The sequence below is a fragment of the Jaculus jaculus genome, chromosome 1 (genome assembly GCF_020740685.1).
Source record: "Jaculus jaculus isolate mJacJac1 chromosome 1, mJacJac1.mat.Y.cur, whole genome shotgun sequence".
NCBI lineage: Eukaryota > Metazoa > Chordata > Mammalia > Rodentia > Dipodidae > Jaculus > Jaculus jaculus.
Window position 1 is genome coordinate 328,748,896 of NC_059102.1, and position 27,343 is coordinate 328,776,238.

General features: G+C 42.5%; 2 protein-coding genes and 1 non-coding gene across 21 annotated transcripts in view; 2 read left to right on the forward strand and 1 right to left on the reverse strand.

The window, feature by feature from the left end:
* LOC123459235 (60S ribosomal protein L31-like) overlaps nt 1-22,891 on the reverse strand; it is a 104,757-nt gene extending 81,866 nt beyond the window's left edge. For all 17 annotated transcript variants that reach the window (XR_006636147.1, XR_006636136.1, XR_006636141.1 and 14 more), the window contains exon 1: nt 22,427-22,891. The gene's annotated coding sequence lies outside the window, so the exon portion shown is untranslated. The remainder of the gene's footprint in view (nt 1-22,426) is intronic.
* LOC123458115 lies at nt 5,263-5,369 on the forward strand. The gene has a single exon (XR_006635414.1). It is a non-coding gene; the product is annotated as a U6 spliceosomal RNA (small nuclear RNA).
* Cr1l (complement C3b/C4b receptor 1 like) overlaps nt 22,492-27,343 on the forward strand; it is an 83,135-nt gene continuing 78,283 nt past the window's right edge. For all 3 annotated transcript variants that reach the window (XM_045144798.1, XM_045144801.1, XM_045144806.1), the window contains exon 1: nt 22,492-22,873. In XM_045144798.1, coding sequence (XP_045000733.1) covers nt 22,753-22,873 — 121 coding nt within the window. In that variant the 5' untranslated portion in view covers nt 22,492-22,752. The remainder of the gene's footprint in view (nt 22,874-27,343) is intronic.

Consider the following 27,343-nt stretch of genomic DNA (forward strand, 5'->3'; position numbering starts at 1 on the left):
CTTCCACTTTTTCCACATTTAGTAATATGTTGGCTGTAGGCTTGTCATAAATAGCCTTTATTATATTGAGATATGTTCCTTCTATTCCCAGTCTCTGTAGGACTTTTATCATGAAGTGATGTTGGATTTTGTCAAATGCTTTCTCTGCATCTAATGAGGTGATCATGTGATTTTTGTCCTTCAAACCGTTTATGTAATGTATTACATTTATAGATTTGCATATGTTGAACCATCCCTGCATCTCTGGGATAAAGCCTACTTGGTCAGGGTGAATGATCTTTTTGATATACTCTTGTATTCTGTTTGCCAATATTTTGTTGAGAATTTTTGCATCTATGTTCATGAGGGAGATTGGTCTGTAATTTTATTTTTTTGTTCTATGTTTGCCTGGTTTTGGTATCAGGGTGATGCTGGCCTCATAGAAGGAGTTTGGTAGAATTCCTTCTTTTTCTATTTCCTGGAAAAGCTTAAGAAGCAATGGTGTTAGCTCTTCCTTAAAAGTCTGGTAAAATTCAGCAGTGAATCTGTCCGGGCCTGGGCTTTTTTTAGTTGGGAGATTATTGATAACTGTTCGGACCTCCATGTTTGTTATAAGTCTATTTAAGTGATTATTCTCATTTTGATTTAATTTAGGTAAGTCATATAGATTAAGGAAATAATCCATTTCTTTCAGATTTTCATACTTTGTGGAATATATGCTTTTATACTATGTCCCTATGATTTTTTGAATTTCTCTGGAATTTGTGATGTTACCTTGTACATCTCTGGTTTTCTTAATTTGTGTCTCTTCTGTCTTTCTTTTGGTCAGATTTGATAAGGGTTTATCAATCTTGTTTATCCTTTCAAAGAACCAACTCTTTGTTTCATTAATTCTTTGGATTGTTCTTGTTGTTTCTATTTCTTTAATTTCTGCCCTAATCTTTATTATTTCTTCCCGTCTACTGATTTTTGGTTTGCCTTGTTCTTCTTTTTCCAAGGCTTTAAGGTGAAGCATTAGGTCGTTTACTTGTGACCTTTCTAATTTCTTTTTTTTTAATTAATTAATTAATTAATTTATTTATTTGAGAGCGACAGACACAGAGAGAAAGACAGAGGGGGAGAGAGAGAATGGGCGCGCCAGGGCTTCCAGCCTCTGCAAACGAACTCCAGACGTGTGCGTCCCCTTGTGCATCTGGCTAACGTGGGACCTGGGGAACCGAGCCTCGAACCGGGGTCCTTAGGTTTCACAGGCAAGTGCTTAACCGCTAAGCCATCTCTCCAGCCCTCTAATTTCTTAATATAGGCACTCAAGGCCATAAATTTACCTCTTAGAACTGCCTTCATTGTGTCCCAGAGATTTTGGTATGTTGTGTTCTCATCATCATTTGACTCTATAAATTTTTTGATTTCCTTTTTGATTTCTTCATTGACCCATTCATCATTTAGTAGTGTACTGTTTAGTTTCCATGATTTTGTGTATGCTCTATAGCCTTTCTTGCTACTGATTTGTAGTTTAATTCCATTGTGGTCAGATAGAATGCAAGGAATTATTTCAAATTTCCTGAATTTGTTAAGATTTGCTTTGTGTCCTAATATATGGTCTATTTTAGAGAATGTTCCATGTGCTGCTGAAAAGAATGTATATTCTGCAGCCTTTGGATGAAATGTCCTGCATATATGTGTTAAGTCCATTCCTTCTATGACCTCATTTAGTCCAGATGTCTCTCTGTTTATTCTTTCCCGGGATGACCTGTCAATTGATGAGAGTGGGGTGTTAAAGTCACCCACCACCACTGTGTTTGGTGTTATCTGTGACCTTAGTTCTAATAGTGTTTGTTCGACAAGTTTGGGAGCCCCCATGTTAGGTACATATATGTTTAGGATTGTAATGTCCTCCTGTTGGAGTGTGCCCTTAATCAATATAAAGTGACCTTCCTTATCTTTCTTGACTAACGTCAGACTAAAGTCTACCCTGTCTGATATTAGGATAGCAACCCCTGCTTGTTTTCTAGGCCCATTTGCTTGAAACACCATCTTCCAACCTTTCACCCTAAGATAATGTCTATCCTTTGTAGAAAGGTGAGTTTCTTGGAGACAACAAATTGTAGGATCCTGCTTTTTAACCCAGTCTGCACATCTATATCTTTTCATTGGGGCATTGAGGCCGTTGATATTAAGAGATATTATTGAAAGGTGTGTATTTATGTTTGCCATTTTTTTTATGTGTGTGTTTCTGGTTCTACCTGCGCTCTCTTCTGTTAACTAGTATTTGAGTATTGCTTGTTTTTTCTAGGTTCCTTATATGTGTGCTTTTCCTTTTCTTCAGCATGGAGGATTCTATCAAGTATTTTCTGTAGAGCTGGTTTTGTCTTCAAATACTCCTTTAACCTGCTTTTGTCATGGAATGTCTTTATTTCTCCATCTATTTGAATGGATAACTTTGCAGGATAAAGTAACCTTGGTTGACAGTTGTTATCTTTCAGAACTTGGAATATATCACTCCAAGCCCTTCTGGCTTTAAAATTTTGTGTTGAATAATCTGCTGTAATCCTGATGGGCTTGCTTTTGTAGGTAACTTGATTTTTCTCTCTAACTGCTTTCAATATTTTTTCTTTGGTGTGTGTGTTTGGAAGTTTGATTATAATATGGCGAGGAGTGGTTCTTTCCAGGTTTTGTCTGGCTGGGGTTCTAAAGGCTTCCTGTATCTGTATTGGCACCTCTTTCCCAATTTGGGGGAAATTTTCTTCTATGATTTTGTTGAAGACGCCTACTATGCCTCTGGAGTGGAGTTCTTCTCCTTCTACTATGCCCTGAATTCTTATATTGGATCTTTTCATAGTGTCCCGTATATCTTGAAATTCCCACTCATACTTTTCTATAAGTTTGTCTTTCTCTTTGTTGGACTGCATTAGGTCTGCCACGTGGTCTTCTAGCTTAGATATTCTGTCCTCTCCCTCATCCATCCTACTGGTGAGATTTTCTACAGAGTTTTTTATTTCATTAACTGTGTTCTTCATTGCTAGTAATTCTGACTGGTTTTTCTTTATTATTTCTATTTCCCTATTTATGTCTTGTATTGCCTTCTTTATTTCATTAAATTGGTGTCCTGCCTCTTCTTTGATTCCTTTGATTTCCTCTTTGATTGTTTTGATGTGTTCTTTGACCTCTTTGAACATATTTATAATCATTCTTTTGAACTCTTTCTCAGGCATTTCCTCTAACTATTTCTCACTGGAGGACATTTCTGATGCATTAATACTTTTAGGTGGATTTATATCGTCTTGCTTTTTAGTGTTTCTTGTGTTGTAATGTATATATTTTTGCATCTTGGATTAAGTTAATGCTTGGATTTTCTAGCTAGCTGTGTATTCTTAGCTGTATCAATTGATTTGATGTAATATATTTTCTGGGTAGGACCTTAAGGTGTTAGGTGTGGCTCTTAAGACTCTCAGAGTATCTACAAAGATGTTCTTAGGGGTTGAGTTTCCCTGCTGTAGGAGTATTCAAGCAGGCTGAGTGGAATAAAATACAGGTAGATTCTAAAATTTAACTAAACACTGTACACATTCAATCAAAAACAGCCCCGAGTATGTATGCAAGAGTAGTTATTATAACAACCAGATCCTCTATCAACAAAGAGTTTAAGATTTCTGGTCTGTTGAGGGATCCAAATCAGCTTGCGACCAAGTGAGACCCTTCCCTGGTGCAATCCCAGTTACCTTGGATGATTTTGGTCTCAGTCAAGTTGCTGCCTGTGTCGTCGGGCTGCTGTTCTGATTTCTGGAGCTGGGCACTTGCTTTTCCTGCGGGGCAAACCGAGCCTGGCAAGTTTGGCCCTGCAGATCAGCACCCCCGCTGCTGGAACTGCTGCTGCTCAAGCTGTCCCTGCTGGGACTGTAGCCACTGCTGTGGAAGGTGTTGCTGTTGGACCCACCGCTGCTGCTGCCTCTGCTTCTGCTTTCAGCCTCTCAGAGGGTGAAGTCTGGGGATACCCTTCACTCCTGGGATCTCCATCTGGCTCTAAATCTGTTACTTTTGCTTTGCTCAAATAAAGTTATTCCTTATGCTAATTCTTTTTTTTGAAATTTTTTCATTTATCTTTATTTGAGAGCAACAGACAGAGAAAGAGGCAGAGAGAGAGAGAGAGAGAGAGAGAGAGAGAGAGAGAGCGCTCCAGTGCCTCCAGCCACTGCAAACGAACTCCGGATGCGTGTGCCCCTTTGTGCATCTGGCTAGCATGGGACCTGGGGAATTGAGCCTCGAACTGGGATCCTTAGGCTTCTCAGGCAAGTGCCTAACCGTTAAGCCATCTCTTCAGCCCCCTTCTGCTAATTCTTTATTGGCATGAAAAGAAGTACCCAAGAGACCCTAGAATAAGGCTCCCACATCATGTCTCTTTTAAATACTCTTTACTTAAAGTATAGCTGGTCTTAAGTGTCTCAACCAGCTTGGTAATCCATTCAATAATTATATATCTGCAAGTGAAGGACACAGGACACAGCAGTCATAAATGGACTTATCCTTATGTAGCTTTTCTTTCTAGAGTGACAGCCAGACAGTAGGCAAATTGTCAAATAGTAATGAAGTGAAAGGTAATTAAAAAAAAATATTTGCAAGGGGAGAGGGGAGAAGAATAAATGAGAAGGGCTTCTTGACACTGCAAATAAACTCCAGATGCATGTACCTCTTTGTGCATCTGGCTTTATATGTGCACTGGCAAGTCAAATCCAGGTCTTCAGACTGTAAACAAGTGCTTTTAACCACTGAGCCATCTCTCTAGCTCAAAAGGCAAAAAAGTTAAAAATATGTAAACAAAGAAAGAGCGTTTGAAATTTGGAATGGTCGCCAAGGAAGGCTCCATTGAAAGGTGATAACTGAGAGAAAGACTGGAGAGTAAGAACACAGCCATGCACATGGAGTTCTGGGAAAGAAGCATTCCAAGACAAAGGCATATGGGGGGAGGGGGGCTACTCTTACTTGCTCAAGGACATCACTCTAAGAATTCTTTTTCTCTCTTTCTACTAGATTTTAAATTAGCTTAGTAATGAGTAGAGAGGTTACCTCAGAAAGGGAGTGCATAGGGCTGGAGGAATGGCTTGGCCTTTAAGGCGCTTGCCTACAAAGCCAAAGGACCCAGGTTCAATTCCCCAGGACCCACTTTAGCCAGATGCACAAGGAGGTGCAAGTGTCTGGAGTCCATTTGCAGTGGCTGGAGGCCCTGGCACACCCATTCTCACACTCTCTCTCTGACCTTAATAAATAAATAAATAAAAAGGGAGTGCTGTGCTAGCTTCGGCAGCACATATACTAAAATTGGAATGATACAGAGAAGATTAGCATGGCCCCTGTGCAAGGATGACACGCAAATTCGTGAAGCGTTCCATATTTTTATATCAGACAAGGTAGACTTTAGTCCAACATTAGTCAAGAAAGATAAGGATGGTCACTTTATATTGATTAAAGGCACGCTCCAACAGGAGGACATTACAATCTTAAACATATATGCACCTAACATGGGGGCTCCCAAATTCGTCAAACAAACACTATTAGAACAAAGGTCACCGATAACACCAAACACAGTGGTGGTGCGTGACTTTAACACCCCACTCTCATCAATTGACAGGTCATCCCGGGAAAAAATAAACATAGAGGCATCTGGACTAAATGAGGTCATAGAAGGAATGGACTTAACACATATATGCAGGACATTTCATCCAAAGGCTGCAGAATATACATTCTTTTCAGCAGCACATGGAACACTCTCTATAATAGACCATATATTAGGACAGAAAGCAAATCTAAACAAATTCAGGAAAATTGAAATAATTCCTTGCATTCTATCTGACCACAATGAAATTAAACTACAAATCAGTAGCAAGAACGGCTATAGAGCATACACAAAATCATGGAAACTAAACAATACACTACTAAATGATGAATGGGTCAATGAAGAAATCAAAAAGGAAATCAAAAAATTTATAGAGTCAAATGATAATGAGAACACAACCTACCAAAATCTCTGGGACACAATGAAGGCAGTTCTAAGAGGTAAATTTATAGCCTTAAGTGCCTATATTAAGAAATTAGAAAGGTTGCAAGTAAACGACCTAATGCTTCACCTTAAAGCCTTCGAAAAAGAAGAACAAGGCAAACCAAAAATCAGTAGATGGGAAGAAATAATAAAGATTAGGGCAGAAATTAAAGAAATAGAAACAAAAAGAACAATCCAAAGAATGAAACAAAGAGTTGGTTCTTTGAAAGGATAAACAAGATTGATAAATCTTTAGCAAATCTGACCAAAAGAAAGAGAGAAGAGACACAAATTAATAAAATTAGATGAACAAGGTAACATCACAACAGATTCCAGAGAAATTCAAAAAATCATAGGGACATACTATAAAAGCATATACTCCACAAAGTATGAAAATCTGAAAGAAATGGATGATTTTCTTGATCTATATGACCTAACTAAATTAAGTCAAAATGAGATAAATCACTTAAATAGACCTATAACAAACATGGAGATCCGAACAGTTATCAATAATCTCCCAACTAAAAAAAGCCCAGACCCAGATGGATTCACTGCTGAATTTTACCAGACCTTTAAGGAACAGCTAACACCATTGCTTCTTAAGCTTTTCCAGGAAATAGAAAAAGAAGGAATTCTACCAAACTCCTTCTATGAGGCCAGCATCACCCTGATACCAAAACCAGGCAAACATAGAACAAAAAAATAAAATTACAGACCAATCTCCCTCATGAACATAGATGCAAAAATTCTCAACAAAATATTGGCAAACAGAATACAAGAGTATATCAAAAAGATCATTCACCCTGACCAAGTAGGCTTTATCCCAGAGATGCAGGGATGGCTCAACATATGCAAATCTATAAATGTAATACATTACATAAATGGGTTGAAGAACAAAAATCACATGATCATCTCATTAAGACGCAGAGAAAGCATTTGACAAAATCCAACATCCCTTCATGATAAAAGTCCTACAGAGACTGGGAATAGAAGGAACATATCTCAATATACTAAAGGCTATTTATAACAAGCCTACAGCCAACATATTACTAAATGGGGAAAAACTGGAAACTTTTCCACTAAAATCAGGAACAAGACAAGTGTGTCCACTGGCCCCACGTTTATTTAATATAGTTTTGGAAGTCTTAGCCATAGCAATAAGGCAAGAGACACACATAAAAGGGATACAAATTGGAAAGGAAGAGATCAAGTTATCATTATTTGCAGATGACATGATTCTATACATAAAGGACCCTAAAGACTCTACTAGCAAACTGTTAGAGTTGATCAAAACTTACAGCAATGTAGCAGGATACAAAATAAATACACAGAAACCAGTAGCCTTCATATATGCTAACAACAAACACACAGAGGATGAAATCAGAGAATCGCTCCCATTCACAATTGCATCAAAAAAGATAAAGTACCTTGGAATAAACCTAACCAAGGACGTAAAGAATCTCTACAATGAGAACTTTAAAACACTCATGCGAGAAATTGCAGAAGACACTAGAAAGTGGAGAAACATCCCTTGTTCCTGGATGGGAAGAATCAATATTGTGAAAATGGCAATCTTACCTAAAGCAATCTACACATTTAATGCAATCCCTATCAAACTTCCAAAGGCTTTCTTCATTGAAATAGAAAAAACAATCCAAAAATTCATTTGGAATCATAAAAAACCTCAAATATCTAAAATAATACTGAATAACAAAAATAAGGCTGGTGGTTTCATCATACCTGATTTTAACCTATACTACAGTGTTGGAGACGAGGAGATGAGCCCTGAACAGATCTTTGCCCTGAAATAACCTCTGCCCTGAGATAACTTCTGCCCTGAGCAACTTCCGACCTTTCCTCATCCCCCCACCCTGCCATACCTAACTGATTGCATCCCCTCACCCCGCCACACCTAACTAATTAACATCCTGCCTGGTGACTGCAGAGACGTGAGAACTATACCGGGAATTCTTAGAATAACTGCAAACTGTCCTAGGCCAAAGGCCAAGAAGATTCTGTAACTTTCCACCACCTGCCTCCTCCAGCCCCCCCTCACCCAAGACCCTAACCCTAACCCTTAAAAAGGCCGCTGTGGCTCAATAAAATTGGACTCTTGACAAGTGTACATTTGCTTGAGTCCCTTCCTCTCTCTCGCCCATCTTATTTCAGGTTGGGGTCCTCCTCGCCCCCACGAATAACGAGGTCCCGCGGGTCGGGACAAGTGGCGCCCAACGTGGGGCTCGAGGCACGGACTCCTACCGGACGGAGACCCCCCAGTTCAGCGACCTCCGGAGGATTTGTTAAGTGGTCACCGCTTCTCCACCCAAGAAGACGGCAAGACCTGGTAAGTTTTCCCTCTTCATTCCGTCCCATCAAGATGGGCCATTCATTGTCTAAAGAGACTTCTTTCATAAAGGATTTAAAAGCCTCTCTCAGAGAGCGAGGAATACGGGTATAGAAAAAGGATCTTATACAGTTTTTTATTTTTATTTTTATTTTTTGATAAGACATGTCCATGGTTTATGATTGATGGACCTAACATTCATCCCAAGAAATGACAAAGGGTTAATAAAGAATTAAATCAAAAACTTACTACTGAAAAAATGGCAAAGAGTCAACACCTCTGTCTCCTGTGTGAGATATGTGTCGACCCCAGAGCTCTGGTTTCCTAAATAAAGCCTCATGCTTTTGCAGCAAGTTGGGTCTCCCGTGTGTCTTTGGGTGCGTGCTATCTCGAGACTTGAGTGAAGGTCTCCCTCTGGGGGTCTTTCAATTGAGAGCTCGTCCAGGGATTTGCACGTCTACCCAGGACTCCGGAGACCCCCTTGGAGGTAAACAATGTAAATGTCTGCAGCGCTGCTTGTCTGAGTGCTTGTCTGAGTGTTTGTCTGAGTGTTTGTCTGAGTGATTTCTGTGATTTCTGTTGTTCTGATCTGTTTTAATTTCGGTTTGGGCAGCTGTTGTTCAGGACCGTGAGGACCTGACAATGGTGGTTGGCAGGACCACAGGCTGCAATCCTGGGGGACGCCCCAGGATCTGAGGAGAGTCAGGGTGGCTGACAGTCTCCTATCTGGTAAAGGAAGATTGTATATTTCTCCTCCAGGAGAAACCACAGAGGCATCTTCCATCTGAAACTGCATTTGGTTTTCTGTTCTGGACGCATCGGAGGTGTCACGGTTTTTGGTTTCTTTTTGTCAGTATCTATTTTGTGTTTGTTTGTGGACTCTTGTTTCTAATTATGGGACAGACTATGACGACCCCCCTGACTCTGACGGTATCTCATTTCTCTGAAGTTAGAAGTAAGGCTCATGACTTATCTGTAAAAATTAAAAAAGGTAAATAACAGACTTTCTGCTCCTTTGAGTGGCTGCCAGAGGGAGCATTTGATCTAACCATTATTTCTGCTGTTAAGAATATTGTTTTTCAGAAGGGACCCATTCTCACCCAGATCAACAGCCATACATCCTGGTCTGGGAGAGCCTAGTGATGGATCCCCGGCATGGGTCAAGCCCTGGATCCACCCCCCACCACGGTCAGGCTCCCGAGTCCTGGCAGTGGCCCAACAAGCCACGAGAAAACCAAGCCGAATGGCCACAGACCCCTCGGCTCAGCCCAAAATATATCCTGAAATAGAGGACCCTCCCGAGTGGCCCTCTGCCCTGATTCCATCTCCCCCACCTTAGCCCCCTGCTCTCCCTGCTCCAGCTTTGCCCGAGGGAAGAGGAGATGGGCCCACTGCAGGGACTAGAAACTGAAGGACCTGATTCCACTGTACGAGCCTTTGGTCCTCCCCCTGACCCTAGCATGTCTCAGGCCCAAATGAGCAGCCTACCTAGCTCCCAAATGAGATTGATGTGGGATTCCCTCTCACCTGACCTGAATGGAATTACAACTCAGCAGAAGGTAGGGAGCAACTGACAGTCTACCGCCAGGCTCTGATGGCAGGTCTCAGGGGGGCTGCTCGCCGCCCCACGAATCTGGCTAAAGTAACTTCCCTCTATCTTTTTAGAATGCTTGATGGAGGCTCACTGGAGATATACTCCTTTTGGTCCTACTTCTCCGAGTCAACAAGCAGCAATAACAATGACATAGATAAGGCAGTCCGCTCCAGACATTAAAAAGAAATTACAACATCTGGAGGATTTACAAGATCTAGCTTTGACAGACATAATTAAGGAAGCTAAAAAGGTTTAGCATAAGAGAGAGAGAAAAAGAAAAGAAAGACCAAAAAAAAAAAAAAAAAGGAAGCAGAAGAGAGAAAAAATAATGGGAAAAGGAGACAAGAAAGGAACTTAAATAGGATATTGGATACAGTGATAAAAAAAAAAAAAAAAAAAAGCATCAGGATCAGGAAGACTTAGACAGCCAGGGTACCTGGGCAACAGGCAAAAAAAAAAAAAAAAAAAAAAAAAAACCTGAGGGCTTTAGGAAGCCGCTTGAGAAGGATCAATGTATGTATTGCAAGGAAAGAGGATCTTGGGTTCACGAATGCCCCAAAAAGAAAAAAAAAAAAAACTGGGAAGGAATTTTTCAATGTTGGGACATAGAGTGCTTGTTAAAAATGTCTTTTGAGTGGTACTTAGATCAGAATGTTAAAGTATGTAGATGAAGATGTGTGGATGTGAAAAAAAAAAAAAAAAAGAAAATTTTCAGGCTGAAGTATGTTGGGATAGTTTGCTTGAGCTTTATCAAATTTAAGTCATGGGTAAAACATAAAATTGTTTTATGTTAATAAAAAATTTCTGTGGTGCATGAAATCAGTAGTTATCAAGTTTAAGCCAAAATCATTGGTTGTCAAATAATGTTTTTTTTTCTTTCAAAAATATTTATCAAGGGTTATATTAATATTTAGCTAGCTGTTTGGGCTCAGAAAAGACCAGATTCTACTCTGTTATATGTAAAGTAACTGTCTCAATTTTGGCATCTTAAGTCCAGTGCTTATAACAAAATTAACCCTTAAGACATATTCCCTACTTTAGGGCACAGCCTCATGCTCAAACAATGGTTCTGTTTCCAATGTTCTCTGGGTAATTTGTACCCATACAGGTATCTGAACTAATCAAAGATGTTTTCACACAGGTGCTAAGACCTTATACTGTCTTACTTGTTTTCTAGGTTAAATAAGTTAAGTTTGTAAATCAGCTGGTACTGTTTTCAAGACTGATAACAGGTTCTGCCTATACTTATAAATGTTGGATATTTAAAATGGGAGATGTGCCTACTTTCTATACCTCAGATATATGGCTTATGCTACCACAGTACAACAAAAATTTTAAAAATAGGACAAAATGATTTTAGAAGCCCTGTGCCATTCTTTAGTTAAGTCTATTTCAGTAATTAAATGTGCTCCATATGTATGTACATCCAAGCTGATGTAACTTCCTTTCTAAGTGTGTTAATCACCTATGTAGAAGCCAAAGCCAATTGGAATCATCAGAGTAAAAAGTGTCAATATTTTGGCCTGTGCTCCCATGTCATGAGGCCACTGGAGATGATGGGACACTTCTACACTGGCCCCCTGGTAAGTCACCTGTCTTCCTGAGCAGGGAGGATATGGAGACCCAAACAAAAGTGGTGTACAATGTAAAACAGGAGAGTCACAATTGAGAAGCAATCAGTCCTCCTGACTTCCCAAAGAAGGGAAAACTACTTGGCCAGCATGGCCCTGACTCATCCTAACAGGCCAAAGACACCAGTAAGCTATGGGGCTACTCCTGTGTCCCTAAAGTCTCTTTGGAGAGCCATTAATGACCTCCAAAATTAATCCTTAATTAACTTTTGGCTATCTGCAAGGTCTTAAACACTCAGAGAAAAATGTATAACCAAAGATAAAAAATAGCTCTTTATTATTAAGATTAAATGTTATGTATATGTTTCTGATAACTCTGCTAGCATCTCATCTGTTTTACAAGCCATGTTAAATACTACTGTGCCATTTAATGAACAGTTCTGAAAGAAAATCTCAGCCAGCTCATCCTCAGATGGTCCTGAGATGATCCAAGCCTGTCTACCTGGATTTCCTCGACCTACAAAAAGACCAGTTTGCTGTGTGTTCACTTCTCAGTAACTCCTTACTTTTATTCTTTCTTTCCAAAGTTATCTTTCAAGATTATCTTCCTACACTTTGGGGTACATTAAAATAGTTCCCCTCTCTAGGAGAGATTCTCTAACTGCAACAAGTCTCCACTTCGTGTCCCGTTCAGCAGGAAGTAGTAAATGATCTGATGTCTTCGACCCAGTCCCCTAAAGCAGTTAGAGTGTCTTCTCATGAGAGGGAGAAATAAAAGGGAAATAGACTGTCTATACCATACGTTCCTGTTGTCATAGATAAAGTTTACTTAAAATAAGTTTATTTAAAGTTCCTCAAATAAAATTATAGAGCTTGTTTGAAATGCCATACAGATTAAAAGTTCTAGGACCTCCCTTTTATGAGGGAATTGCCATCCTTACATCTCCTGTGTCTACTAACAGTGCAGAGGGATTATTCTGGCACTCTGCCCCAAAGGGGGTATTACTCTTACATCCATTTCCGGCCTCGGACTGTGTCTATTAGACCCTGATATGCTCCCTCCTCTGACTCTTGAACCAGTATGCAACCAAACTGCTATTATCAATGACTCCTTTATATATACTAAAGCCCCTAGTAACTCCTATCTTGCTTGTTCCACGGGGCTGACTCCCTTTATTGTCAACAAGGACTTTTTACAGACTAAGGACTATTGTGTTGTAGTTATAGTTTTGCCACGATTTTTCATTCATGATTCTGAAAGTTTTACAACTACTATAGATCAAGGCATTGCCATTAGACCAAAAAGAGAGCCTTTAACTGCCCTCACCCTGACTGTGCTCCTGGGACTTAGTGCTGCAGGGGCCGGGACAGGTATTGCCTTGCGGGTAACCTCCCAACAGCATTTTTCACAACTCAGTGCCTTAGTGGACAGAGATCTTAACGTCATACATGAGGGGATACAAGATCTCAAAGATTCTTTGGCCTCGCTCTCTGAGGTTGTACTTCAAAACCGGAGAGGGCTAAATTTGGTGTTCTTAAAGGAAGGGGGACTCTGTGTAGCCCTCAAAGAAGAATGTTGTTTTACTTAGATAAGACTGGGCTAATACAAAATAGCCTTGATAAAGTTAAAAGAAATCTAGAGGATAGAAAAAGGACTCGAGAAAAACAAGAATCTTGGTATAAAAATTGGTTTTCCACATCTCCCTGGCTAACTACTTTGCTTCACAGTCTTTTAGGCCCTTTTGTTGGATTCCTTTTGCTTATCTCCTTTGGCCCCTGGGCCTTCAGACGACTAACCAGTTTCATTAAGAGTCAGGTAGATTCTGCAATCAAGCCGGTGGAAGTCCACTACCTCGCCTCGCCACAGAAGAAACATCTGCCGCTGACCCGCCAAAAGAACAAGACAACCCCCCATCTCGACCCTTAGACTTTACCTCCCTGCAAAAACCCACCCTGGGGTGGAAATTTTGGTCCCGCCCCTCCAAATAATAACTCAGGTCTCCGCGACCCCTCATACTTATTGGCTACCAAACATATTTCCTCCAGGATCCTTATGTGGCATTGACGGTCTTGTTGAGAGCAAAATGTGTTACATTTCCACAAAGTGAGTGGTCTGGTAAGTCAGCGACGGAACGGGTGGCTAAGTCTCGACCCGCCTAAGACAGGACGACCTCGCCGAGAGGAGGCCGATCCAATGACGGGTAAGGGTCCAGCACTGCCCTTCTAACAGGCTCAGACCATTTGTGCCCCTTGTTCTAAGGTCAATCCAAATGACTTTATCAAAATCAATGACCTATGAGTAACAGCGCTCAACCTACTCTGGGGAACGCTCGCCTCTCTGATGTCAGGTTACTGTCAGGTTGCTCCTCTGGATCCATTTTTACTCTTAAACAAAAATAATCGGCCACCAAAACAAGCCCTTCTTTGGGACATCATTAAGGGGTCGCGGTAACCTCCCTATCCTGGTCCTTGTATACAGAAGAGGGGGAGATGTTGGAGACGAGGAGATGAGCCCTGAACAGATCTTTGCCCTGAAATAACCTCTGCCCTGAGATAACTTCTGCCCTGAGCAACTTCCGACCTTTCCTCATCCCCCCACCCTGCCATACCTAACTGATTGCATCCCCTCACCCCGCCACACCTAACTAATTAACATCCTGCCTGGTGACTGCAGAGACGTGAGAACTATACCGGGAATTCTTAGAATAACTGCAAACTGTCCTAGGCCAAAGGCCAAGAAGATTCTGTAACTTTCCACCACCTGCCTCCTCCAGCCCCCCCTCACCCAAGACCCTAACCCTAACCCTTAAAAAGGCCGCTGTGGCTCAATAAAATTGGACTCTTGACAAGTGTACATTTGCTTGAGTCCCTTCCTCTCTCTCGCCCATCTTATTTCAGGTTGGGGTCCTCCTCGCCCCCACGAATAACGAGGTCCCGCGGGTCGGGACACTACAGAGCCATAGTAACAAAAACGGCATGGTACTGGCACAAAAACAGACATGTAGATCAGTGGAACAGAATAGAGGAACCAGATGTAAGCCCAAGTAGCTATAGCCACCTGATATTCGATAAAAATGCCAAAAATACTCATTGGAGAAGAGACAGCCTCTTCAGCAAATGGTGTTGGGAAAACTGGATATATACCTGCAGAAGGATGAAAATAGATTCTTCTCTCTTGCCATGCACAAGAATTAAGTCCAAATGGATTAAAGACCTTAACATCAGACCTGAAACTCTGAAACTGCTAGAGGAAAAAGTAGGGGAAACCTTTCAACATACTGGTCTTGGCAAAGACTTTCTGAATACAACCGCAATTGCTCAGGCAATAAAACCACAGATTAATCACTGGGATCTCATGAAATTACAAAGATTTTGCACTGCAAAGGACACAGTGAAAAAAGCAAAGAGGCAACCTACAGAATGGGAAAAAATCTTTTCCAGCTATATATCTGATAGAGGATTAATATCTAGGATATACAAAGAACTCAAAAAGGTAAATAATAAGGAATCAAACAAGCCAATCAAAAAATGGGCTATGGAGCTAAATAGAGAGTTCTCAAAGGAAGAAATATGAATGGCATATAAGCATCTAAAAAAATGTTCTACATCACTAGTCATCAGGGAAATGCAGATTAAAACTACATTGAGATTCCATCTCACCCCTGTCAGATTGGCCACCATCATGAAAATAAATGATCATAAATGTTGGCAGGGATGTGGAAAAAGAGGAACCCTTCTACACTGCTGGTGGGAATGCAATCTGGTCCAGCCATTGTGGAAAAGTGTGGATGTTCCTAAAACAGCTAAAGTTTGATCTACCATATGACCCAGCTATAGCACTCCTAGGAATATATCCAAAGGATTCATATCATTTCCTTAGATGTACGTGCTCAACCATGTTTATTGCTGCTCAATTTATAATAGCTGGGAAATGGAACCAGCCTAGATGTCTCTCAGCTGATGACTGGATAATGAAGATGTGGCACATTTATACAATGGAGTTCTACTCAGCGGTAAAGAAAAATGAAGTTATGAAATTTGCAGAAAAATGGGTGGACCCGGAAAGGATCATACTAAGTGAGGTAACCAGGCTCAGAAAGCCAAGTGCCACATGTTCTCTTTCATATGTGGATCCTAGCTACAGATGATTGGGTTTCTGAGAAGGAAAATACTTGGTAACAGAGGCCAGAAAGTTAAAAAGGAGACATAAAGGGAAGAGAAAGGAAGGGAGGAGGATCCTTAATGGGTTGATATTGTATATATGTTATTACAATGATGGGGAGGTAATATGATGGAGAATGGAATTTCAAATTGGAAAATGTGGGGGTGTGTTGGACCCTGAAAGGCCCAGGCGTGAGGCCTAGTGGAACTTCCTGAGCCTAGCTAAAGTTTGGTGACCTGCCTCTGGCTAGCTACGACTCAGCAGGATGCCTAATGGCTTCAGGCCTGCTACTTCCACATGTTAATTGTAATTACCATTTCAATAGTTAAAGTTTACTATTGGCCCTTACCTCTTCTCCCACCCTAAAATCCCTGTCTTTGTCCCCAACATGATATAGGCAACTGCTCAGAGTAATAAAGAGAGTTGTTTCTGCATGGAAAAGACTCCTGACCCAGTGTGGTTTTTCTCCGGTGGCCGGTAGCCAGGAGATGTTTCTGGGTCGTCGGACGCTCATCATCCCCTCAACCCCTAGGGAGGAACCAGCAGGCCTGGTCCTTCCCTCGGCACTACCTGAGCGGGAAGGAGCCCCGCATCTTGTGCCCCCAACGTGGGGCTCTGGGACCCTGACAGACTAGTGCACCCCGTGAGAGGCAGTCGTTGAGGAGGTAATCGGTGTGTGCGGGTGAGTGTACCCTCATGAGCTATGAGGCAGTCTTCATATTTAGTGCACTAAACTTTGCTTCTATAACCTGAACTTGTCGACATCTCTTCGTTCCCTTTCTCTTCCCTTCACCTTCGGCTTTTGTATTTCTAAAGGCTCATGCTTCTCTCTCTCTCTACTTGGGCCTGTGAAGGCAGGCCAGCCTTTTCTACCATTATGGAACTTCCCCTGGATCTGTAAACTTCAATAAATATTCCTTCCTCCATAACTGTACCTGGTCTGGAAGTTTATCTCAGCACACCTAAAGCTGTCTGATGAGCTGAGATGAACCTGACCATGTGGATGTTAATCTTTTGGAACCTTTGTTTTAAAGAATTAGGCATAAACTTGATGCTTTCAACTAAATGTGTCTTCTGTAATGGTAAGCCAAATTTTATAGACTATTCAGATAAAAGTTTAAAAATTCTAAGTACAAACAACATTAAACTTCAAGGCTTAGCTTATAAGGTTTCTAAGAGGAAAGAAAGACTACAGGGAACTTCGCTGGAACTGGGCTACTGGCATAAGGGCTGGCTCTGTCCTGCTGCCCAGGCCCCAAAAGAGTTTAATCAAGGTTAAATTTGTAATAGACTGATATGCTTAGCTAGAGATATTAAATTTAAAAAAAATTTAAGATTTGGTTTTTCTTTGTTTTGGGTTTTTTGAAGTAGCGTTTCACTCTAGCCCAGGCTGACCTGAAACTCCCTATGGAGCCTCAGGGTGGCCTAAAACTCACAGTAATCCTCCTACCTCCGCCTCCTGAGTGCTGGGATTAAAGGCGTACACCACCACGCCCAGCTGAGACGTAAGATTTTAAGCTAAAAAACCTCAAGCAAGTTAAAATTATGGGCACTGAGACAAATTTTAAGTTATGATGGTTCAATAAACATTGTTTTAGTCTTTCCTTACTATACCTTATACCAGTTAAAAAATGTTTACTCTGTGCCTTTATATATTAGAAGTGTTTAACTTGTTTAATTTTACAAATCTCAGTATCTTAAATTGGTCAAGACTGTGGAGACCTTTAAAATTAAACTGAGTACAATTTATAATATATGATAGTTATAAATCGATTGGGAGCCAGGGGCAGAATTTGGTAATTTAAATAGATGGCCTCCTTCCTAGCAGCTTGTGCCTGACCCTCCCCTACTGGGAAATGACGGGCAATCCACCTCCTGAGAGACTGCCACGTGGCCCCCTTGGACTGACCCAGGTGGGGACAGGGGAAACGGCCGCCATCTCGTGGTGACTGGGCTCACTGACCTTTTCCCGCACCTACTGTACATTGGCACATGCCGGAAAAAAAAAAACAAAACTAAACATGCCATTAGTTATATGCTTCAATATTTTGCAACTCTTGGGTTGCCTGATCAAATTAAAACAAATAATGGCCCCTACTTTGTAAGCAAGGCCTTTGTAGATTTTCTCCAGACCTGGAAAATCTTACATTCCACAGGCATCCTATACAACCCCCGGCAGGCTATTATTAAAAGATATAATCATGGGCTTAGTGGTTAAGCACTTGCCTGTAAAGCCTAAGGACCCAGGTTCGAGGCTCAACTCCCCAGGACCCATGTTAGCCAGATACACAGGGGCACATGCATCTGGAATTCATTTGCAGTGGCTAAAGGCCCTGACACACCCATTCTCTCTCCCTCTGTCTATCTGCCTCTTTCTCTGTCTGTCGCTCTCAAATAAACAAATAAAAATATTTTTTAAAAAAAGATATAATCAAACTCTCAAGTCTCAATTATAAAAACAAAAGGGGGAATCCATACCCCCACACGACCAACTAAAAAGGGCCTTATTTACCCTAAATAGTTTAATTTTTTCCTAACAATTTATAATGTGTGATGGTTATAAATCCATTGGGCTCCAGGGGCAGAATGTGATAATTTAAATAAATGGACCCCAATATATTCAATTGTTTATCTTAAGGTGTGATGGTGGGTTTCAGATTTCAATCTAAATATATACAAAGTGTGCCTAACAGGAGTTCCTAAAGTGTGCTGTGGCTTTAGGCTTTAGGCTTGTACTTTTAATGTCTAACTATCCTTCATACTCACAGCTTTAAAGTAGTTCCTGAGAAAGTTCAAACTGTATCTTCCTTTAAGATCTTGGGCTTGATCCTTACCATAGATACATACATAGATACCTGTTAGATACTCTATATACTAGGGTTAAAAGTTAAAACTCATTTGGAGTGTCATGTACATTTTTAATAGATTTGTGTTACTTCTAAAAAATATATAATAACAGTTAGCAGCACTGGGGAAATACATTTAAGAGATATTTGGCACAACGATAATATTTCCTTAGATCTAATTCAGTTACATTCAGAGATTGTGTCTTTACAAAATTATCAGCTTATTTTTGATGCAGCTAAAGCTGCTGATGACTTAATATCTGCTTTTAAGTCTGCCTTGCCTGGATGGAATTCTCTCACTTCTTGGATAGGAAGCTTTGCTGCTATAGGTGTTTGTCTTTTGCTTATTCTGTGTCTGCTGCCCATACTCATTAAATGCCTTTTAAGATCCATTATGGATATCCGCTCAGAAATACATAGGATAGAGCTATAGTCCCGACCTCAGTTTTCTGAGACATTATCTTAAAGCCCCTGCAGAGGCTGGTAGTCAAAGACGGGTAAGATTCTCTCGAGTTAGGTCAACCTAAGACAGGGCATGAATGATGGAATTCATGTACCGATGACAGGTAAGGGCTAAATATCGTAGAGGACAACCTAAGACAGACACAGTCTTTTTGCACCGAGGCCCAGTAGGGCCCGGTTCATAAAAATATTAAATTAAAAAGGGGGAATTGTCGGGAGCCATTTTGGCTGGACTGTATCCATAGCTCTGGGCTTTCGGCAGCAACACTTTAGCAAAACTATAGCAAGGCTTTAGCAAAACTATAGCACCTACAGTCAGCAAGATTATGTACATTCAGTGTCAGGAAGCCATTCTGGCAGCAAGACATTAGCACCTACATGTAAACAAGATTGTGTATATTCAGAGTCAAAGCCATTTGGCTGGCTTTAATAGTCTTTTATACTGAGAAGTAATTAAAATACAAAAACTCTAACAGAAAGGAGTTTTTTGATAGAAACTTGTGTGAAGCTCATAAAATCTTTGTCCATGGGAAAACTTTGTAAAAAGAAAAAGACCCATTGGGGTACCAGCGAGGGACCTAAAATATTTGTCCCAACAAGGGGACACTGACAATCATTTCTCTAGGGAGTGTCCTGCCCCTGAGGACTGTTCCTAAAATGGTCCTTCACCCTGCTGAACTAAATAACTCCCTCCCTTGCGGAGGATTGGTGGCTTTGCCTCCAATCTGGGCCTCTCCGGCTAATTACAGTACAGTTGTCCATACGACCTTAAAAAACTGCTCAGCCACCTTCCCCATCCCCTGTCAGCTTTTCCTAATGTTTCCTCTGGGCATTTGGGCCTCGCCTTCCCCTAACAATTCCAGTATAGATGTGAGATACATTCATCCTTCCTTCTGTACTTTTAACACAACTGAGCCCAGTGCTCAATGCTACCTGCCTTCTGGAATGGCTTATGTTTATGGAGGTGAGATGGCCTATGACTTTCTGCCCACCAATTGGATGGGCCTTTATGCCCCAGCCACCTTAATTCCAGATGTAGATGTCATTTAAGGTAGTCCTATAAAACAGGAGAGGACTAGACCTACTAATGGCCGAAAAGGAGGCATATGTTTGTTTTTACAGGAAAAATGCTGCTTTTATGCCAATAAATCGGGAATTGTCCAGGACAAGATTAAAAAGCTCCAGGAGGACTTGGAGAGGAGGCGACGGGACCCCCAGGACAATCTGCTGCAGAAAGGCTTACATGACATCTTACCCTACCTCCTCCCTCTACCTGAACCCCTACCCTTCCTTCTCCTTCCCCTTCTCCTTATCCTCACTGTCGGGCCTTGTGTAATTAACAAAATTACACAATTTATTCACCAGTGGCTAGAGACAATAAAACTTCATCAGGTCGAAATACATTACCACAGGCTGGAAACTCAGGAATTAAGTTCCTCAGATGACCCACTGCCACCTCCCTTGCCCTCCATGTGACCAATGATGGGTAAGATCCCCAGAGGCGGACAACCTAAGACAGGGGCCACGGTGACTAATGCTCTTACAAAAACAAAAGGGGGAGATGTTGGGCCCTGAAAGGCCCAGGCGTGAGGCCTAGTGGAACTTCCTGAGCCTAGCTAAAGTTTGGTGACCTGCCTCTGGCCAGCTAAGACTCAGCAGGATGCCTAATGGCTTCTGGCCTGCTACTTCTATGTGTTAATTGTAATTACTATTTCAATAGTTAAAGTTTACTATTGGCCCTTACCTCTTCTCCCACCCTAAAATCCCTGCCTTTGTCTCCAACATGATATAGGCAACTGCTCAGAGTAATAAAGTGAGTTGTTTCTGCATGGAAAAGACTCCCGACTCAGTGTGGTTTTTCTCGGGTGGCCAGGAGAGGTTTCTGAGTCATCATCATCCCCTCAACCCCTAGGGAGGAACCAGCAGGCCTTCCCTCGGCACTACCTGAGCGGGAAGGAGCCCCGCAGGGGTGGGGAGGAAGGGAATTACCATGGGATATATTTTATAATCATGGAAAATGTTAATAAAAAAAAAAGAAATAGGGCTGGAGAGATGGCTTGCCTGTGACACCTAAGGACCCCGGTTCGAGGCTCGGTTCCCCAGGTCCCTCTTTAGCCAGATGCACAAGGGGGCGCACGCGTCTGGAGTTCGTTTGCAGAGGCTGGAAGCCCTGGCGCGCCCATTCTCTCTCTCTCCCTCTATCTGTCTTTCTCTCTGTGTCTGTCGCTCTCAAATAAATAAATTAATTAATTAAAAAAAATTAAAAAAAGAAATAAAAAAAAGAAAAAATATAAGAGAGTGCAAAGTACAGAGGTGTTAACAGGAGATAAGGGAGATTCTTAGGATAAATTCAGGCATTTGGGTAAAGTGATAACAGACAATTTTGGTAGTTGGGAATGGATATGAGCAGAGTGCAATGGAGGGACTTGGCTGTTGTGTTTTGCAGCAATTTTGGTTGTGACTGAATCAGAAGTGAGTTCTAGTCCTGTCCAAGCAGACCCTTAAGGTGGTATACATGTTTCTGTGGGCTACTCCCTAGTTATAGCAGTTCTTGTTGCTGGGACAAAACACATGACCAAAAGCAGCTTGTGGGAAGAATGGATTTATTTCAGGTTTCCAGTTTCCAGGGTGAAACTTTATGATGGTGGAAAGAACTATCTCACTTCATACATCCACAACACAGAGAAAACAGTCATAGATTGAGCTATCTTTGAACACACTAAATAGGCCTGGATTCCTAACCCCAAGGTCTGCCCCAGCAATATACCTCTCATAGCCAGGCTCCACCTCCCAAAGACTCCAGGAGCTAGGGACCAAGAAGCTCCTGAGGCTGTGGGCTACATTTCCTTCCAAACCATCACACTAGCTATCAGGAAAAAGCTACCTTGCTCCTAATCCCTATCTTTAACATCCTTGATTGCATTTCATCTCCAAAGTCCCTATTGCAACATAGACAGTGAAAGTTTAGGACACTGGGTTGTGCACATCTTTGAGAGGACATTATTCAACTTACTACATAATCCATTTCTCTCATCTTTTGCCATGAAGTCATCTCTCTTTTGTATCTATTTCAGTGAGCAGCAACACAATTCATTTCTAATATTAGGACTATATCTTGATCTCTTCTATTTTTCACCATCAGTGTTAACAAAGGAACTAACCAAAATCCAATTCATGATCATACGGTAGTCATTCCATCTCCACGGTTTTGTTAATTGTTCACCAGTCATCAAATCTCACTCTCAAACTGCTTTTGCTCTATCTTATGCACAAACTAATATTTAAAAAATATTTTTATGATTGTCATCCCATTTTAAAACATCTTTCAACGGTATGCTACATCTGAATTCCCCATAAGATTAGTTCACGTTCCCTGTATACTATACATGGCTTGCAATTATTCTTCAAACATGAGCAAGTATTCACTATCTACTTACCGGTTTGTAAAACAAAAAAGTCATGCTGGGTTGTATGCAAACCGATCTCCCATAATTCCCCGCTTTCCTTAGGACTCGCAGGTGCTTACAAGGGGAAAACATCAGCAAGCTGGCTTAGATTTTGATCCCGCACTTCTGTCCTTAAGGTGATCTCCAAAGCGGAAACTATTCAAGTCTTGCTGCTGAGAAGTAAACAAGACCCGCCCCTAGGGGAAGCTTTTTTGTCTCAGGCGCTGCGCGCCATTTCCCGTACACTGGGCACAGCTGATCGCCTCTCCGCCTCCCAGTTTTCTTCGATTTTCCTCCAGACTGCCAGGGGAGGGAGGATGATGGTCCTTTCTCTGAGAAGGGCAGAGTCTGAGGGGCCCCAGGATTATTCAGTCGCCCTCCGCCGCGGAGGAGCCCTCCTGGCGGCCCTACTGCTGCTCACGCCGCCCGCCGCTTGGGGTGAGACTGGGAGCGGGCCGACCGCGCGCGGCGGGGGGCGGGGGCCGGGGCCGGGGGCGGAACGGCGGCGCGCCCGACGCTCCGGAAGCGCAGAGAAGCCGGGGCGGGGGGGGGGGCGGCTAGGGTTACCGGGAGGGGGGACACGCGGAGACAGGAAGACGGGGACACGCGGAGACAGGAAGCCGGGGACGCGCAGAGAGAGAGGGAGACGGGGACGCGCGGAGACAGGGAGCCGGGGACGCGCGGAGACAGGGAGCCGGGGACGCGCGGAGACAGGAAGCCGGGGACGCGGGGAGACAGGGAGCCGGGGACGCGCGGAGACAGGGAGCCGGGGACGCGCGGAGACAGGGAGCCGGGGACGCGCAGAGAGAGACAGGGAGCCGGGGACGCGCAGAGAGAGACAGGGAGCCGGGGACGCGCAGAGAGAGACAGGAAGACGGGGACGCGCAGAGAGAGACAGGGAGCCGGGGACGCGCGGAGACAGGGAGCCGGGGACGCGCAGAGAGAGACAGGGAGCCGGGGACGCGCGGAGACAGGGAGCCGGGGACGCGCGGAGACAGGAAGCCGGGGACGCGCAGAGAGAGACAGGGAGCCGGGGACGCGCGGAGACAGGGAGCCGGGGACGCGCAGAGAGAGACAGGGAGCCGGGGACGCGCGGAGACAGGGAGCCGGGGACGCGGGGAGACAGGAAGCCGGGGACGCGCGGAGACAGGGACACGGGGACACGCGGAGACAGGGAGCCGGGGACGCGCGGAGACAGGGACACGGGGACGCGCGGAGACAGGAAGACGGGGACGCGCGGAGACAGGGACACGGGGACACGCGGAGACAGGAAGACGGGGACGCGCCGAGACAGGGAGACGGGGACGCGCAGAGAGGAAGACGGGGACGCGCAGAGAGAGACACGGAGACGGGGACGCGCAGAGAGAGAGGAAGACGGGGACGCGCAGAGAGAGACGGAGACGGGGACGCGCAGAGAGAGAGGAAGACGGGGACGCGCAGAGAGGAAGACGGGGACGCGCAGAGGGAGATGGGGACGCGCAGAGAGAGACAGGGAGACGGGGACGCGCAGAGAGAGACAGGGAGACGGGGACGCGCAGAGGGAGACGGGGACGCGCAGAGAGAGACAGGGAGACGGGGACGCGCGGGGGGGGGGGAGGGAGCGGGCTGGGAGACGGGGCAGCGGGAAGGGCTGGGGATCTCTGGGAGACTGGACAAGTCTGTGGGCTCAGTGCAGCAGACCAGATGGTCGGTCGCTCGGCCCTCCTTGTTCTTGGGTGAGGGGAGAGCCCTTATACCCAGGGTCCAGGAAGGCTCAGATGCCCAGCCGCGCGAAATCCCTTGTCTCTGTGTATTAGTAATCTGTACTGTATGCCTGTAAAATGGAGATATTGACATTTCCTTCATTGATTTGCTACTTAAATGGTATTAAGAGTGCGAAGTGTCCTACACAATTCCTGCCCTCTAATTAAATCTGTCTCTTAACCTCAGTAAGTTGCTTGCAAAGGTTAGTACATGACTGGCAGTGTACTTAAACGCCTCCAATCACCAACATCAACATGTACTTGAGTTCTCATTTTAAATACCCTCTCCTTACACCAGCCTCTTGGAGTTAGATCAGTGGCTCTAGTTGAAGGTAGAAAAGATACCATAGAAGTTTACATGTCTTACTTTAGTGACAGGGTTAGCACAAAATAAAGCCTATTCTATTTGTTGTCAGATTCTGAGGCCACGTCTTCCTTTCTTTTACTTCAGTTAAAATCCTTCTCCTTTTTGGCCTCTCCAGAAGTTTTCTCTGTTGCTCAGACTCCTTGGCAACATATCACTTAAAGTGACAGTCTTAAATGTTTCTGTCCAGTTTCTTAGTGACTCAGGGGTTTGCTCTTCTAGAAATTTTATGAATATTATTGCTTTTTCTAAGAGAGGGGAGGCAGTGAACCCCAAATTTCTGTAAAAGTTGTGATGATTTTTTTTTTTTCTTAGACATCAGAATGTAACTGGTCAACAGGTTGAGAGGGAATACACCACATTTGGGCCATTAAAACACACACTAGTTTAGTGTTACTTTGGACAATGTTTAGCACAGGTGGACTCTGGCTTTCTTCAGATCCTCTTGTAGGTCAATTTTGTTGTCTCTAATATGTCAGTGGTGATAAAAAGAAGGGGAGTTCCAGGCACTGGAGAGATGGCTCAGTAGTTAAGGCACTTCCTTGCAAAGCCTCCCACATAAAGCCGGATGCACAAAGAAGTGCATGTATCTGGAGTTCATCTGCAGCAGCTAGAGACCCTGGTGTACCCATTCTCTCTGTCTGTCTTCTCTCTCTCTCTTATAATAATAAATAAAAATATTTTTTAAAAGAAAAAAGAAAGGAGAATTCCAGTTTGCTTTCTGTGCTTTGTGATGCATTTCAGTTTTTATATCTCAGGTGAGTGACTTATTGTTTTTTATCTAATTTCATATAAAATAATCTTCACACTTGGTCAAGTAACTTCAAAAATGTCTTGCACAGAAATACTCAGTGAAGATAAGGCTAATTCCAACAAACAAAATGGCAGAGCTAATGGCCTTTTTGCCTCTACAAGGACATAGGTACACAAACTTTATGTAAGAGGCATACAGAAGAAGGAATAATGTCAGCCAGATGTTAACAAATAAAAAAAATCTAGAAAGTATCAAGAAGACTAGTTAAAATGTAGCCTTATACACACCACTACTAGCAAAGATTGTGACATTTGTCCCTTTAGGTGTTACCTAATGATCATATTAATCATTACAACTAGCAAAGCATTAAATGCTAATTCCCTCTGTGTCACATTTCCACATATATAATTTGTTGTTGTTGTTGAGGTAGGGTCTCACTGTAGCCCAGGCTGACCTGGCACTCTGTAGTCCCTGGCTGGCCTCAAACTCACAACCATCCTCCTAGTGCTGGGATTAAAGCTATGTGCCATCACAACTGGCTTTCCTTATATTTTTATTTGAACATAACATACCTGTGTCATAAACTTAGTTTTGAGTTAGTGCTCTTTTTGTAATTGATAAAATTGCTGAAGTAAAACTTTTGCAGAACCCTTCACTGAAGAGGAAACTATGCAGAATGGAATCATGTGTAGCCCAGGTTACAGCTTTTTCTGGAGCAAAAGTTTACTGCTCCTCAAAAGTAGGTTGAGTCATCCAAAACAAGACCCACAATAAAATAATGTATACTATGAAAATGTCTAAAATTAAGAAGGCTGACTATGCCAGTTGTTGACAATAAATGAAGTAACTACAACTGTCATGTTCTGTTTAGCAGCAGATAATGCATCCACTGAAAAGCAACGTGTGACTGAGCATTTTACTACAAGGTTTTTACCCAATAAAAGTAAAACCCTGTGTCCACACAAAGATTACTACCTTAAATTTCATGGAAATTTTATTGATAATAGGCAATGAATGGAAAAAATCCAATTTTCTTCAATGGATGAATAGATAAGCTATATTAAGGTCTATTTATTTGTAGAATTGAATAGTTCTTGTCAACAAAATAAGTCATTTTTATACATGTAATAACCTGTATCAACTTCAAAATAATGATGCTGTGTAAAGCTAGGCCAAAGTGATATAGTTTACATGAAATTCTTGAAAGTTCCATCTGTAGGTTGGAAGTGCATAGAGAAGACAGAGGATGGGTAGATTCCACATGTGAAAGGGACTCAGAGTATGAAAAAAATGCTTGCTGTCTTGGTTTCATTAAGTTTCATTGTGCATACACATATGTAATCAATACCCATTAGTGGTATGTAATAGAAGGCATAAAAAGATCTTGAGTGCCAGGCATGGTGGTGCATACCTTTAATCCCAGCACTTGGGAGGCAGAGGTGGGAGGATCACTGTGAGCTTGAGGCCAGCATGAGACTACAGAGTGAGTGCCTGGTCAGCCTGGGCTGGAGTGAGACCCTATCTGGAAAAACAAAACAACAACAACAACAAAAAGCAAAACAAAATGAACTTGAATTTATGGAGTACACATAAATGTATCATAGAAAATAGTCAAAATTTGAGGGATTGGTAATAGGAGGAAAAGGAAATAGATTGAGCTTTACCTGTTAAAGGGTCATATGAACCTTTTCATTTGATCTATTAGACAAATTTACATTGTTGTTATTACATACACTATTTATATGCACAACTCAGGCTAGAAGTGTATGTAATTAAAGAAAGAAATACTGGGCTGGAGAAATGGCTCAGCAGTTAAGATGCCTGCCTGAAAAGCCTAACAACCCAGGTTCATAAAGCAAGATGTACAGTGGTGCATGCATTTGGAGTTCCTTTGCAGTGGTTGGAGGCCCTAGCTCACCCATATTCTTTCTCTGTCTCTCTCCCCCTCTCTTATATCTCTATTTGCTTTCAAATAAATTAAAAAAAATAAATAAAAGTTTATTTAAAAAAAAAGAAATACTGTCCAGGACTATCTCATGCAATTTGCT